Source organism: Thalassophryne amazonica, chromosome 12 (assembly GCF_902500255.1).
Source record: "Thalassophryne amazonica chromosome 12, fThaAma1.1, whole genome shotgun sequence".
Lineage (NCBI taxonomy): Eukaryota > Metazoa > Chordata > Actinopteri > Batrachoidiformes > Batrachoididae > Thalassophryne > Thalassophryne amazonica.
The window spans coordinates 19,011,931-19,025,891 of record NC_047114.1 but is presented as its reverse complement, the minus strand read 5'-3'; the positions used below and the strand labels follow the sequence as shown (position 1 = coordinate 19,025,891).

General features: G+C 38.0%; 1 protein-coding gene across 1 annotated transcript in view; it reads right to left on the bottom strand.

Annotated features, from left to right (window-relative positions):
• The window catches only part of LOC117521563 (xenotropic and polytropic retrovirus receptor 1 homolog), a 117,644-nt gene that overhangs the window by 45,820 nt on the left and 57,863 nt on the right, over positions 1-13,961 (bottom strand). Inside the window, exons 3-5 of the mRNA XM_034182890.1 lie at positions 5,239-5,340; positions 4,841-5,064; positions 1,930-2,079 (exon numbers count right to left, since the gene is read on the bottom strand). Coding sequence (XP_034038781.1) covers positions 1,930-2,079; positions 4,841-5,064; positions 5,239-5,340 — 476 coding nt within the window. The remainder of the gene's footprint in view (positions 1-1,929; positions 2,080-4,840; positions 5,065-5,238; positions 5,341-13,961) is intronic.

Sequence of the window (13,961 nt, the reverse complement as noted above, 5' to 3'; positions counted from 1 at the left end):
TTTTCAGCCTTGCTGCTTATGTGTAGAAAGTTCTCCAGATTCTCTGAATCTCCTGATTATATTATGTACTGTAGATGATGGAAACCCTAAATTTCTTGCAACTGAACGTTGAGAAACATTGTTCTTAAACTGTTGGACTATTTTTACACACAGTTGTTCATAAAGTAGTGATCCTCGCCCCATCTTTGCTTGTGAATGGCTGAGCCTTTTGGGGATGCTCCTTTTATACCCAATCATGACACTCACAATTAGTGTCCTCAGTTCCCAAACGCTTATTGAGTGTTGTTAGAAGGAAAGGTGATTAACACAGTGGTAAACATACCACTGTCCGAGCTTTTTTGAAACGTGTTGCAGGCATCCATTTCAAAATGAGCAAATATTTGCAAAAAAACAATAAAGTTTATCAGTTTGAACATTAAATATTTTGTCTTTGTGGTGTATTCAAATGAATATAGGTTGAAGAGGATTTGCAGATCATTGTATTCTGTTTTTATTTACATTTTACACAACGTCCCAACTTCATTGGAATTGGGGTTGTATATTTCATACGGAGTCTTACAGCTGTGCAAGTTGTAGCAACTTACTCCCTCATCTCACGGGATCCCATTCGCTCATTAATCCTGTTGCTGTGTGTGTGTGTGTGTGTGTGTGTGTGTGTGTGTGTGTGTGTGTGTGTGTGTGTGTGTGTGTGTGTGTGTGCGCACACGTTCAGTCTCCCCCCACCTGATTCCACTCACTGTGTGCTCTGATAGGCATGAGCTTTAATATGATATAGGTTATTGCAAGGGAATGCAAAAACTCTTGCGAGGGAACGCAAAAGTATTGCAAGGGAACGCAATAATCTGGGCCAAAAAAAATTATCACCATGTCCCTAGGCGGGCCCCATAATCATTTCTTTGAAATTGTCAAAAAACAAACAAACAAAAAAAAAAACAAAAAAAAAAAAACAAAAAGCAAAACTACGACTCTAACCTTGAAATACGATCCAACTGGTACATTTTCAGCAACATTTCAGTTCATTTTCAGAAAATCTGTGGAAATTGACTGTTACCTGTTATTACGTGTTGATTCTGTGATTTTAAAAATCTTTTTTTTTTTTTTTTTTTTTTTTTTTACATTTTCAATGTGTGGGCCTCCCCGCACATTCTCAAATGTGCATCACTCCCGGGATGCATGGATTTGTGCATCACCTCAGTGATGTGCATTCTCTGTCCCAGGGACACAGTACATTTTATATACTGTGTTCAGCCTTGTTGATTTTGTGTCAGGACAGCGTAAGTGTGAACCCTGAAACTTTTCATAAGCATCCAAGCTTTTGTAGTTTTTCCAAGTCCTCTTGGTGAAAATGACAAATAATTCACAATGTCCATGTGCATAACACTAGGCAGTGAACACTCATTCTCCAACCATTAAAATGATGGCATTTCATCCAGATCTTCACCAATTAACTTCATCTACAGCTTGTATTGAGCCCGTGCTTCAATACGTAGTCCATCTCTACATCTTATGGCTGTCTCAAGAAGTTTTGTGATCTTTCACCATTTCAGAGTGTAGCAGGTGCAGTTCTGCGGTCTCTTGTTTATTTGCCAAAGCCTCTGAGATGCCAAACATCTGCATAATGCAGACATCAGTGAAAATACTCTAATGGGGACCAACGGGAACACACACAGTCTTCACTGAATCGACAAAACCAAATCACATTGCTACACGTCTCTGCTTGGCTAAATACAACAACATATTCCTCTGGTCCAAATATTTTATCTGAATTTTAGGCAACTTTAATGTGCAATGTAGTGGCAAAAATATGGCAACACAAATTATTTCTCCACACCCTAATTTCCTTTTTCCATACTGTGTAGAAATCCTACAATAAGTACAGACACTTTACATTGTATGTAAATGTGCATGTGTGTACGTGCGCATGTGTACCTCAGTCTCTGAAATGAGCTGTGTGATTTTCTTGCATGTGTAAAATGGAGCGACTTCGACATGGGCCACTCTCCAGTCTGCCCCCCTTGATGTCTCAAAAATCTTATCATGCTTCTTTAGGATCTTCCTGAACCCTGTGAAGTTCAGGTTCTGTAAATACAGAAACACAAACAGAGAGAAAGAAGCACATTTAATGAATCTGATACATTTTCTGACTTAAACATCCCTAATTCTCGATGTGAAAACTAGAAAGAAAAATAAGTGCAGGAGCAAGCAGAGCAGCTGGGGGCTGCAAGCTAAATTTTCGGATATGGACTGAAACTTAACAGTCATACAGGCGGTCCCTGTAGTGCAAACTGTAACAGGCCGGCACGATACGATATGAGGACAACCTGAGATATGCCATATGACTGATCAATATTGTGATGATATGACTTGCAATAAATGAACAAATATTGAGAAAGGAGGTCACTTAAGCGCTTAAGCTCAGAGTACATTCGATGGAAACTTTGTGCCCAAACATGTCAATAGAAAGACTTTAAAATAAAGTTTACTTTCCAGGTCTAAAAATGGCCACACACTAAGTGTAAGCTGAGAATGTTCTTTTAAACCACCTGTGAAGCAACATCATCAATTCATCATCATCAATTTTATTTATATAGCGCCAAATCACAACAAACAGTTGCCCCAAGGCACCACACTGTGTGACAGCAATCACACAGTGTGGTGGCAAAGTACTTAATACATCCAAGCCCATTCCACATGTAGTGTGGTGTCGTAAAACTTGTGTGTGCAGACGTGCATGGGCAAGAAAATTTGAGAACTGTTGAGCTTTTAAGCATAAATATTTTACAGATACAGTTGTATGTAAAAGTTTGGGCACCCCTGATGATCTCCATGATTTTCCTTTATAAATCACTGGTTGTTTGGATCAGCAGTTTCAGTTAAATATATCATATAACTGACAAACACAGTGATATTTGATAAGTGAAATGAAGTTTATAAGATTTACAGAAAGTGTGCAATAATTCTTTAAACAAAATTAGGCAGGTGCATAAATTTGGGCACCCCAACAGAAAAAATACATCAATATTTAGTAGATCCTCCTTTTGCAGAAATAAAAGCCTCTAAACACTTCCTATAGCTTCTAATGTGAGTCTGGATTCTGGTTGAAGGTATTTTGGACCATTCTTCTTTACAAAACATCTCAGGTTTATTGGTTTCCGAGCATGGACAGCCCGCTTAAAAAAAAAAAAAAAAAAAAAATATCACACCACAGATTTTCAATAATATTCAGGTCTGGGGACTGAGATGGACATTCCAGAACATTGTACTTGTTCCTCTGCGTGAATGCCTTAGTAGATTTTGAGCAGTGTTTAGAGTTGTCTTGCTGAAAGATCCAGCCCCGGCGCAACTTCAACTTTGTCACTGTTTGAACTTTGAACATTGTTCTCAAGAATCTGCTGATATTGACTGGAATCCATGTGACCCTCAACTTGAACAAGGTTCCCACCAGCCGCACTGGCCACACAGCATGATGGAACCACCTCCAAATTTTACTGTAAGTTTCAAGTGTTTTTCTTGGAATGCTGTGTTCTTTTTCTGCCATGCATACCACTCCTGTTATGTCCAAATAACTCAATTTTAATTTAATCAGTCCACAGCACCTTATTCCAAAATGAAGCTGGCTTGTCCAAATGTGCTTTAGCATACCTCAATCGAGTCTGTTTGTGGCGTGTATGCAGAAAAGACTTCCTCTGGATTATGGCATCTCTTTGTGTGAAGTGCGCTGCATAGTTGAATGATGCACAGAGACACTATCTGCAGCAAGATCATGTTGTAGGTCTTTGGAGCAGGTCTGTGGGTTGACTATGACTGTTCTCACCATCCTTCGCTTCAGCTTATGAGATTTTTCTTGGTCTGCCACTTTGGGCCTTAACTAGTACTGTGCCTGCGGTCTTTCATTTCCTCACTATGTTCCTCACAATGGAAATTTGCAGCTGAAATCTCTGAGATAGCATTTTGTATCCTTCCCCTAAACCATGATGTTGAACAGTCTTTGTTTTCAGGTCATTTGAGAGTTGTTTAGAGGCTCCCATGCTGCCACTCATTAGAAGACATGCAAAGAGGAGAAACATTTGCAAATGGCCACCTGAAATACCCTTTCTCATGACTGGATTCACCTGTGTAAGGAGGTCAAGGGTCACAAACCAATTTTGTGTTCCAATAATTAGTGCTAAATGTATTCAAATCAATAAAATGAAAAGGGTGCCCAAATTTGTGCACCTGCCCAATTTTGTTTAAATAATTATTGCACCCTTTCTGTAAATACGAGAAATTTTATTTCACTTCTCAAATATCAATGTGTTCGTCTGCTATTTGATATATTTAACTGAAATTTCTGATCCAGACAACCAATGATTTATAAAGGAAAATCATGAAAATTATCAGGGGTGCCCAAACGTTTGCAACTGCATGTGCTCATAATAGTGCACAAAAGACTGTGTATGAGGTTTGAAGTTTGCCAGGTTTGCCAGTGGTCGATCTTGCCAAATCCAGTGAACTTTCTGGATTTTGGAAACTTCTCAGAAAATGTTATGCTATTTTTGGAATCAATGACTTATCTGAAATTGAGGAAATGGAATTAAGTCAGAAAATTTTTCCATGTATAACTTAAAGCTACTCGATATGCCTCTATAAAACAAGGTTCCAAGGTTGATTTGATTGACAAAAAAATACATATATATCATAATCACATCAACTTTTTTCGCTCTCAGCTCATTCAATCCTATGTTGATAAGTCACAGACGTGTGTGTGTGTGTGTGTGTGTGTGTGTGTGTGTGTGTGTGTGTGTGTGTGTGTGTGTGTGTGTGTGTGTGTGTGTGTGTGTGTGTAAGATTCAACTTTCACCTGATAGTTCTGCAACAATATGAGGCTGAGATAGAATTCCGAGAAGGCCAGTTGTAAATCCTTAATGTTTCGGTGTTTGCATCGCTCCTGCTGCGACAGGGCGAACACAGTCTTCCTTCTCCTCAGGCCACGAGCATGAGCCGTGCTCTCTCTCTGGGCATCCAGTGAAGACTGCAGCTCATTCTGCAGCGTGGCGAAACGCCGCTGGGCCTCAGCCAGCTTTTCTGGAGGGAAAACAGCAATAATGATTTAAAAAAAAAGAAAAAAAAAAGATTATTTTTTAGCTCTACATTCTGGGAGAAAAAACAAAAACAATGTCAAGTCGGTGATTTCAAACTCTTCACATCCTGTAGTACAGCGTTTCACTGTGTGATTAAGGTATGAATTCAAATCTTTACCAGAGTAAAAGGTGTTGATCTTAGCCAGCTCCTTCTCACACGTCTGGAAGAACTTCTCCTCAAACTTGGCATAGTACCGTTTAACTGTGTCATCATCTGTGACTGCAAAAGACACACACACACACACACACACACACACACACACACACACACACACACACACACACACACACATCACATATGGAACAAATACATTTAAAAAAAATAAAAATCAAGCAGAGATGGAGAGGGATGAGAGCCCAGCAAGGGCACATGAGATGAACAGACAAAATGACATATATGAATGATTAATGATGATGATGATGATATGTGTACAGAGAACACTGTGCAACTCTGACCAGCAGATGGTGCAGTGACAGAGAGCAGCTTCCACTTCAACTTGGTGGAGGTTCCAAAAGCCAGGTTTCTGGCTTTTGTTTTTGTTGTGGATGCACAACAAAACAAAACAAACAAAAACTGTAAATTAACTAACACAAATTTTGCTTTGAATATGTAAAATTTTATCCAACATTAAATCATTTTCACAGACGGAATCTATGATGCCACCAGTTTTACCTGTGGAAATCAAACTCAATTAACCTGAACTAATTTTCTCGGGGTGTCCACATTGGCTCTGGCATGACATGTTGCAACTGGTGTAAACTTCACTCATGGCAAATTTCACACAAGATGCCCTTCAGATGTGCACGGGGAATGGGGGGGGCCTGGTGGGCGTTGAACCGCAGATCTTATTGAGAGACACAGGTGTTAACCACATCCACGATGCCTCTTCCATCTCAAATGACTAAACAGAATAAATGAACAAAACATAGGGCTGGGTCCATAGGTATTTGGACAGTGACATGTGACTTTGTCTCAGTACACGAACATAAAACACTGCTGGAATAAACATGTAGTTGTAGGTTGTTTAAGTGCTTGTAGAGTCAACTTCCAGCTGCAATTTCAATGGTTCACAAAACAATATAAAACATTGCATTAAACCATTTTAATTGAGCTCAGCTGCAGTTGTTTGTTAGGATGAAACGTGTTGAGTTATAAGTGACGTAACTGACCAGCTTTTAGCCCAGGTGAATGTAAACATGCGCCCTAAACCGTACAGACCTCAAACATTTCCATCCTATAGTGATGGATCTACTATCCTCATTTCTTTTTTCTCACCTAGCACGTTTCATAACTAAAGTATCTCTTTCGAATCTGTGCCAGCTGTCACCCAAAAGCTCTTCTCATTTGTCCGAGGATGCTTCCCTCTAAGTTTCTGTCCATTACTCCTCTCCTTCCTTGTCTGTCTGAGTAGGGCTGCAACAAATGATTATTTGCATCATTGATGAATCTGATGGGGTTTCGACACGATTAATCGGATTAGCGGCGAATTTTTTAAAAATGTGCCAGGGAAACAATTTTTCTCTCCTTCCATCACTTTATTTAACAACAGAACATTATTTGAAAACTTAAAATACTTGAAAATCAACAAATCGTCAAATGTCCCCTGGCTGTTGAAATATAAAATAATAATAAAGAATAAAACAGTTTATAATAAAGAATAAAAATAATTATTTCAAATGGCATTGCTTTATCAAAGTGCTGAGTTGCCATAAAACAATATTGAAACATATAAATGTTATAAAATATATGGTGAAAAAAAGAGGTATTTTGTTGCTGCAAATGAGCAGTTAGCATAACCAGTTAACCATAAAACCTCAATCAAAAACTGTAGCCTGACTCATTATATGTGCAACATTCTCTGTATAACTTGTAAACTATGTGGTCATTTCACAATGACACGTGACTCATGTCTCTTTCTCTAAAATCGTATTGTAGCATTATTAGTTATTATTATTGTTACTATTATTATTAATATATAAATAAAAATAAATAAAAATATTATAATTTGTAATACATTTGACTCTTTTACAACAACAAACGGTGAGCCATTAATTATTATACAGAAAACAAATGCACAAATGCGTTAGCATAAAATACATCTATCAACTGTTTCAGAAGACCATAACAGGTCAGTTTAACATAAAAAAGGTAAATATTCCTCACAGACATATGCTCTTTAGGGTTTTAGTGGGGAAAAATTAAGATAACGTGAAATAAAACAAATGAAACCAACAAAGCAGCAGCTCGAAGCACTCCTTCATTGGTTCAAGATTCAAAGCAAAGCTCGGTTGATTATATGGAAGAAACAAAACATTTGCGGTAAAACAAAGTTATTTAGCAACTAATTGATGACTAAATTAGTTGACAACTATTTTAATAATAATAATTAATTAAAATTAATAATAGATGTTTCAGCTCTATATCTGACCTTATCACACTCTTCATTCTACATATCAGCATGAGTCTCAATCTCCTCCTAAGCGGACGGGATGTCAATATCCTCTGAACTTTGGCTAATAACTGGCCACTGGACTTCACCCACATGAATTGACTTCTTATGGAGACGTGATAAACAGCATTCCTGCTGACACCACCTCCCCTCTTTCTCCTTTTATGTACTCTAAGATTCTGACTAGACATGATCTTTTTCAATTCACGGGGGCATATCTGGACTTGATTTTCCTCAACCTCTCATCTAGCAGCTAAGACCAATCTGCCCTTCCTACTCATCATAACGTCCTGTCCAAAATCAGTAAGTATAGTTCCCTTGAATATTTCTCACAACAGACACTATCCCCTTCCCAAGTAGACACATAGTTCACACACAATAAATTAAAAGAAAGCATTTTCCACAAATGACTGCTCTAAAGAGAATTACCATACAGTCCCATACTGTTTAGATTTATTACTGATCAAGTTAAATGAACTCCAACAAATATTTAGTGTTTTGATAATGTTCTCTACATCCAGTTTGATTTTTCTAAATGGAAAAAGTGATTAATTGGGTATGTGTGTGTGATTAACATGGATGCTTAGGAGAAAAAAAGACAGCAATGTGATTCATCTACAATACTCAAGACAGCAAAAGTTACGCCGAATGCTATAGGCGTTTGGAAAGCTAAGGTTGGGGTCTGGGGGAGATGCCCCCCCCCCAGAAAATTTTGAGAATATAAGTGCCCTGTGGTGCATTCTTTGGACTAAATTTGGACCTGAAAGAGCTGTTAAATTTCTCTTGTGATCTCATGCAGTATGGCACAACATGTAGCTTTTGAATGCATGTTGTGCCATCCTGTAGGAGCATGTACAGTATATAACAACACAACAGTTTACAAATATAGCTAAATCTTCATGAAAACTTTAGTTTGTTTGTGATTGGGCTCAAAAACTAAAACATTAAAAATCATAACTCTCAACTAAGTTATAAATAACTTCATAACTGCTTTCAGACTAGGTAAAGAGATACCATATCACAATATCATACCATAATACTGAAGCCACTCAATTACTATTATTCATTCAATAATACACAACAATAAAATGTTAAATTTGTTTAAATTATCCATCTCAGTCTGAGCCCAAACACCTCTAAGAATCTGAACCTGAATTTATTTATTTTTAATTTTATACAGAAATGTATTTATTGATTGACATACCTTGATTAACACACCTTATAGTAAAAAAGCCACATATTCTTGTGTAAATTCCTGTAAATCCACTCAAAGCCACTGTGTCTTTTTCCCATGAAAAACATCTACATTAATAAAAACTCATTTACATTCTTGTGTAAATTCATGCAGCTGAAATACATTCAAAGCCAGTCTTTTTTCCCAATGAAAGAAAGTCTAGATTAATGAAAAAAGTCACATAATCTTTTCTAAAATCCTGTTTGAACAGCACAATGTTTATTTTCCAGAGAGAAAAATTCTTACTGTTTCCTGAGGGCACAGTTCACTTTTCCTGTTTCTTTTATCTTTCAGGAGTGTTGATGAAGCCAGCGATGATTCCACGGATTCTTGTCCTTATCAGACTTTTTCAAACAATCTTTCTCACCATCTTCTCTCTGTCCGATGTCGGTCCGTAACAGAGACATGCTGCACAAATCTTCTTTTAAAAACTTTAGCGCTCTAAAGGTTTGCGATGTCCACATGCTACCTTTAGCTAAAGCTTCGTGCAGGAGACATACAGCGTCGCCACAGCAACCAACCAGTCTCACTTCACGACAACTGTGCAACAGCCAGGTTTTTTTTTTCTCCGAGTGTCCGCGGACTGCCGCAATCTTATAAAACTTGCACGATGTCATTAAAAAAAGAACACTTTGCGATAGACATTTTAAAAACTCAGTGACAATCATGATTACAGAGTAAAACACTAACATCTCCCCCCCATGATGAAATCCGCGGAATTTCGCGGATCCACGGATTTTTCACAGCCCTGCATTTCTTTTAGACGGCAAAAATTTACAAAAAGACGGAAAACGACCAAAGACAGCAAATAAGCATCCCTGGATTTATTAAACGTGTGTTAAGTATGCTTACTGTACTTCTACAGACTTCTGTTGCACTGATTTTCTACTTTAGACCTGTAATTTCATTATAGACTTTCTAAAATATTTGTTTCCGATTGTTCTTACAAAGATCGACTATCATATTTGTCATTTAAGACGTATGGTGCTGCTGATAACTGAAAAAAATCATTCAATCGTGCAAGCATCAAATTTAGCACACATATTCATTATAAATCGGAATTTAAAAAACAAACAAAAAAAAAACAAAGAATGTTAGCCACTCTGATAAAGAACTTATTTACATTTCTGTGAAGAATTACACAATTAAAAATTCTATGAAAATTCTAAATGGCAGCCATTTTCCAAGATGGCCACTATCCGCGCCATATTGTTTAAATTTTTTTATACCGTTTGCCTCAATTATCCAATTTTGCTGATCTTAAGATCATATCATACAGATCTGACACCTGGGAATATGATTCTGGCAGCAGAAAGTATCTATGAATATTCTAAATCTACAATTTACTACTGAGATGTGACTTATACGAGGTCTGTTAGAAAAGTATCCGACCTTTTTATTTTTTTCAAAAACCTGATGGATTTGAATCACGTGTGCTTGCATGAGCCAACCTTGAACCTTCGTGCGCATGCGTGATTTTTTTCACGCCTGTCGGTTGTGTCATTTGCTTGTAAGCAGCCTTTGTGTGAGGATGGGTGGAGTCTCTCGTCATTTTTTCTTTGCAAGGAAATGGCAGAACGACTGGAGCAGTGCGACTGCATCAAATTTCAAATATGCAAAACATGCTGTTAGGGTGGAAGTTTTGTTACAACATGTAAATTTAGATTCTATAAATAAAACTACATATATTTTGACATCAAAACGAATGATTGTCTATGTGGACCGTATATGGCAAGTGTAGTGGGAAGCCAGTATCAGTTAACCATCAAGACATTTTACAAGTATTAAGAAACAAAAATAAGCTGATGTCCACAGAATGTGTCATGCTTGAAGTGTAGACATTCAGCTTTACTTGATGGAAGGAGGAGGAAATTATTGTCGTTTCTATACAGTCTCTGGGGTCCCTTGGTGTCACTGCTTTTTTCAATCTGCAGCATGCAGCTGATGAGAGTCTATGACTCCACTTGCAAGGGACACGGGTTACTTCCCCAGCCAAGGCTGGTCACCATTTATAGCCGGGTGGACGGGGACAATGCAGATGAATTATGTTGTCTAAAGACAGAGACAGCAGCACGACTGAGAATCAAGCCCAAGTCTACATATTAGTAGCCTACGTCTTATCCCAATGAGCAATTTGCTCAGTGGGATAAGTTAAAGGATACAGGCCTAGTTCAAAAATAATGAAGCCTAACTACTGATTTGTATTACATTTATCATGAACAAGCCATTATTTTATTTAGCACCATCCAGATTTATCTGTGAGTTGCCTATAGTCTCTTTGACAGGTACTGAAAATTTCATGGAAAAAATTCCACAAGGTTCCAGAGATATGTATGAAATTCACCCCAAAAATGGCACTTTTTTCCCCATTAATTTTGTGTGACACTGATATTTAGCATTATCATTTAAAGTTGAATGTTAAAGAAATAACCTTGTATTTTGTCAGTTTGTTTGATTGTGCTTCATACTAACACAGTAATACATTTTTGTAAAGGTAGAAATGTCATTTCCTGGAAAAAACATCATGTTTCTAAAGCAAGGTAAAACTGTCACAAGCATAACGCTGAGAATAAGTCCTTGATTTATTTGTGTCAACACCTTAGCTATATCTCATACTTTGCTTCAATAGAATAATTATATTACTTGGTCAATAATACAAGGAACTAATGGACAGAATTTCTGTTTCAGGCTTCTGCAAACTAAAGACGATACCTCCAACTGTTGTTGCAAGCGTTACGCTCTAGCACATTATAATATATATATGCACTGATAATTTCTAGCAATGACTGAACCGAGACCAATAGAAATACTGAAACTTTGATATACGAGGTCTGTGAGAAAAGTATCGTACCTTTTTATTATTTTTTTTAAAACTATATGGATTTGATTCATATGTTTTTAGGTCAGCTAAGCTTGAGCCTTCGTGCGCATGCGTGAGTTTTTCCACGCCTGTCGGTTGCGTCATTCGCCTGTGGGCAGGCTTTGAGTGAGCACGGCTCCACCCCTCTCATCGTTGTTTCATTGTCAGGAAATGGCGGAATGATTTGGGCTTTTTTCCATCAGAATTTTTTCAGAAACTGTTAGAGACAAGCAGCTGGAAACCATTTGAAAAATTTATCTGACTTTCGGTGAAAATTTTACGGGCTTCACAGAGAATAAAGAGTGTTACTACAGCTTTAAGGACGCCCCACAATGGCGCAGGGCACGCCGCGCTCTGAGCCCCCATCGAGAGGCAGAAAACACCACATCATTTCTAAACGGATGGCTGTGTGGAGCTGGGACCGTCGTGAACAATTTCTCTGGTTATCACAAGAGCTGGACATCAGCCATTTTCCGGCAGATTTCACTTTTAACAAGAGATTTTGTCATGGAAAGCCGCGCAGAGGCTTCGCGCGCCATGACTGATTCGCTGATCGAGCGAGACAAAGGAACACCTCCGTTTCGGAGTGCCAGGGGACAAGTTGGGACATGCCTATCTCGGCTTTCAATGCTTACTAGCCCAGTGAGTATAAGAGAAACTGTGGAGAGCTGGGCATTTTCACCAAAAGCCAGATAAATTTTTCGAATGGTTTCCAGCTGCTTGTCTAACAGTTTCTGAAAAAATTCTGATGGAAAAAAAAGCCCAAATCATTCCGCCATTTCCTCGCAATGAAACAATGACGAGAGGGGTGGACCAGTGCTCCCTCAAAGCCTGCCCACAGGCGAATGACGCAACCGACAGGCGTGAAAAAACTCACGCATGCACACGAAGGTTCAAGCTTGGCTGACGTAAAAACATATGAATCAAATCCATATAGTTTTTGAAAAAAATAAAAAAGGTACGATACTTTTCTCACAGACCTCGTATATAACCATACCTAAAATGATATTTCACAAAAAAGACCACTTTTAAATTTTGATGGTTATGTCGCACTTTGGCTTCAATATTTTTGAACAAGGCCTACAGTTAACAAAGGATGTTCAAAAATAGAAGAGCTGAGCTACACTTTGCCAGAAGGCACATGGGAGACTTGAGCATCAATTTGATCAGTTTTCTTGTGTTAAGGTTCTTTCGATGAGAAAGCTGAAAGATCACACTTCAATCATGTCTTAACTGTTTCATTTTAGTTCCTTTTTGGTGATCTACAGAGGCAAAAGTATAAATATTCTCTCACTGTCCAAATACTGATGTATCTGACTGTGTGTGCAAAATATTGAATAAGAATTCCTCTGATAGTCTCAGTCTCAAGTCAAAAGATGTCTTGACCCACAAACAACAAAAATCAACAATTATGGCACAAAACTGGTATCAATGTAGATTTGCTGTGTTCACAAATCAATCGTGCACAGAAGTGGTCAAAGATAAAAACATTCAAACAGCACAGTGAAAAGAGCTTAGACACTCTGTTGTAACGTTCAAAGGTTCTTCCTGTTTTAATAGGAAAAAAATGGCGCTTTTTCAAAATATGCAGTAGGAAGATTTTTTCCAGCTGACTGCGTGACTGATCACGGGGACTTTTAATCTCACTAAATGGTTGTGTAAATATAGAATCCATGAATATAACTACAGACTCATTCCCACTGGTTCATCAACAACCAAATGACAGACAGTGCAGGTGCTTTTGAGTCAGACTCCGTGATTCACAACGTTTCAGTCTGGATGCTTTTAGACAAGACACCAAATTATCTAAATTGGAGTGTCCCAAACACACACTCATTCTCAGTCTTTCTCCAGAAACAGCTCCCACAGTCAGACGACGGTAATCTCCTTATCCCTTTTTGGCCTTATTCTGCTTTTTCCTCTCTGTGTCTCCAATCATGGTGTCGTGATTATTATCATTATGACATGTCTGTGTGTCAGGAAGAAGCTATACTTTTCATTTCGCAATTGATGTTTTTAATTTCTATTTTTCCAGCAACACCCTCTAGGACATCGAGTGAAGCAATGTCTTAACATTCAACAAGCCTCAGCAGCTTGCTCAAAAGCACTACGCTGCTTTCAACTGAAGCCGCTGCAATCAAACTGGTGAATGTCTGGAGCCACAAACAAAACTTTTAGGTGAATATTTAAGTAGGACGGTGTGCACAATTACTAGGCAAGTGAGTATTCTGCCCTTATTACTTCCAACATGTTTTCCAGCTCCAAGCATAAATAAACCCAAATCTTTAGTGGATTTA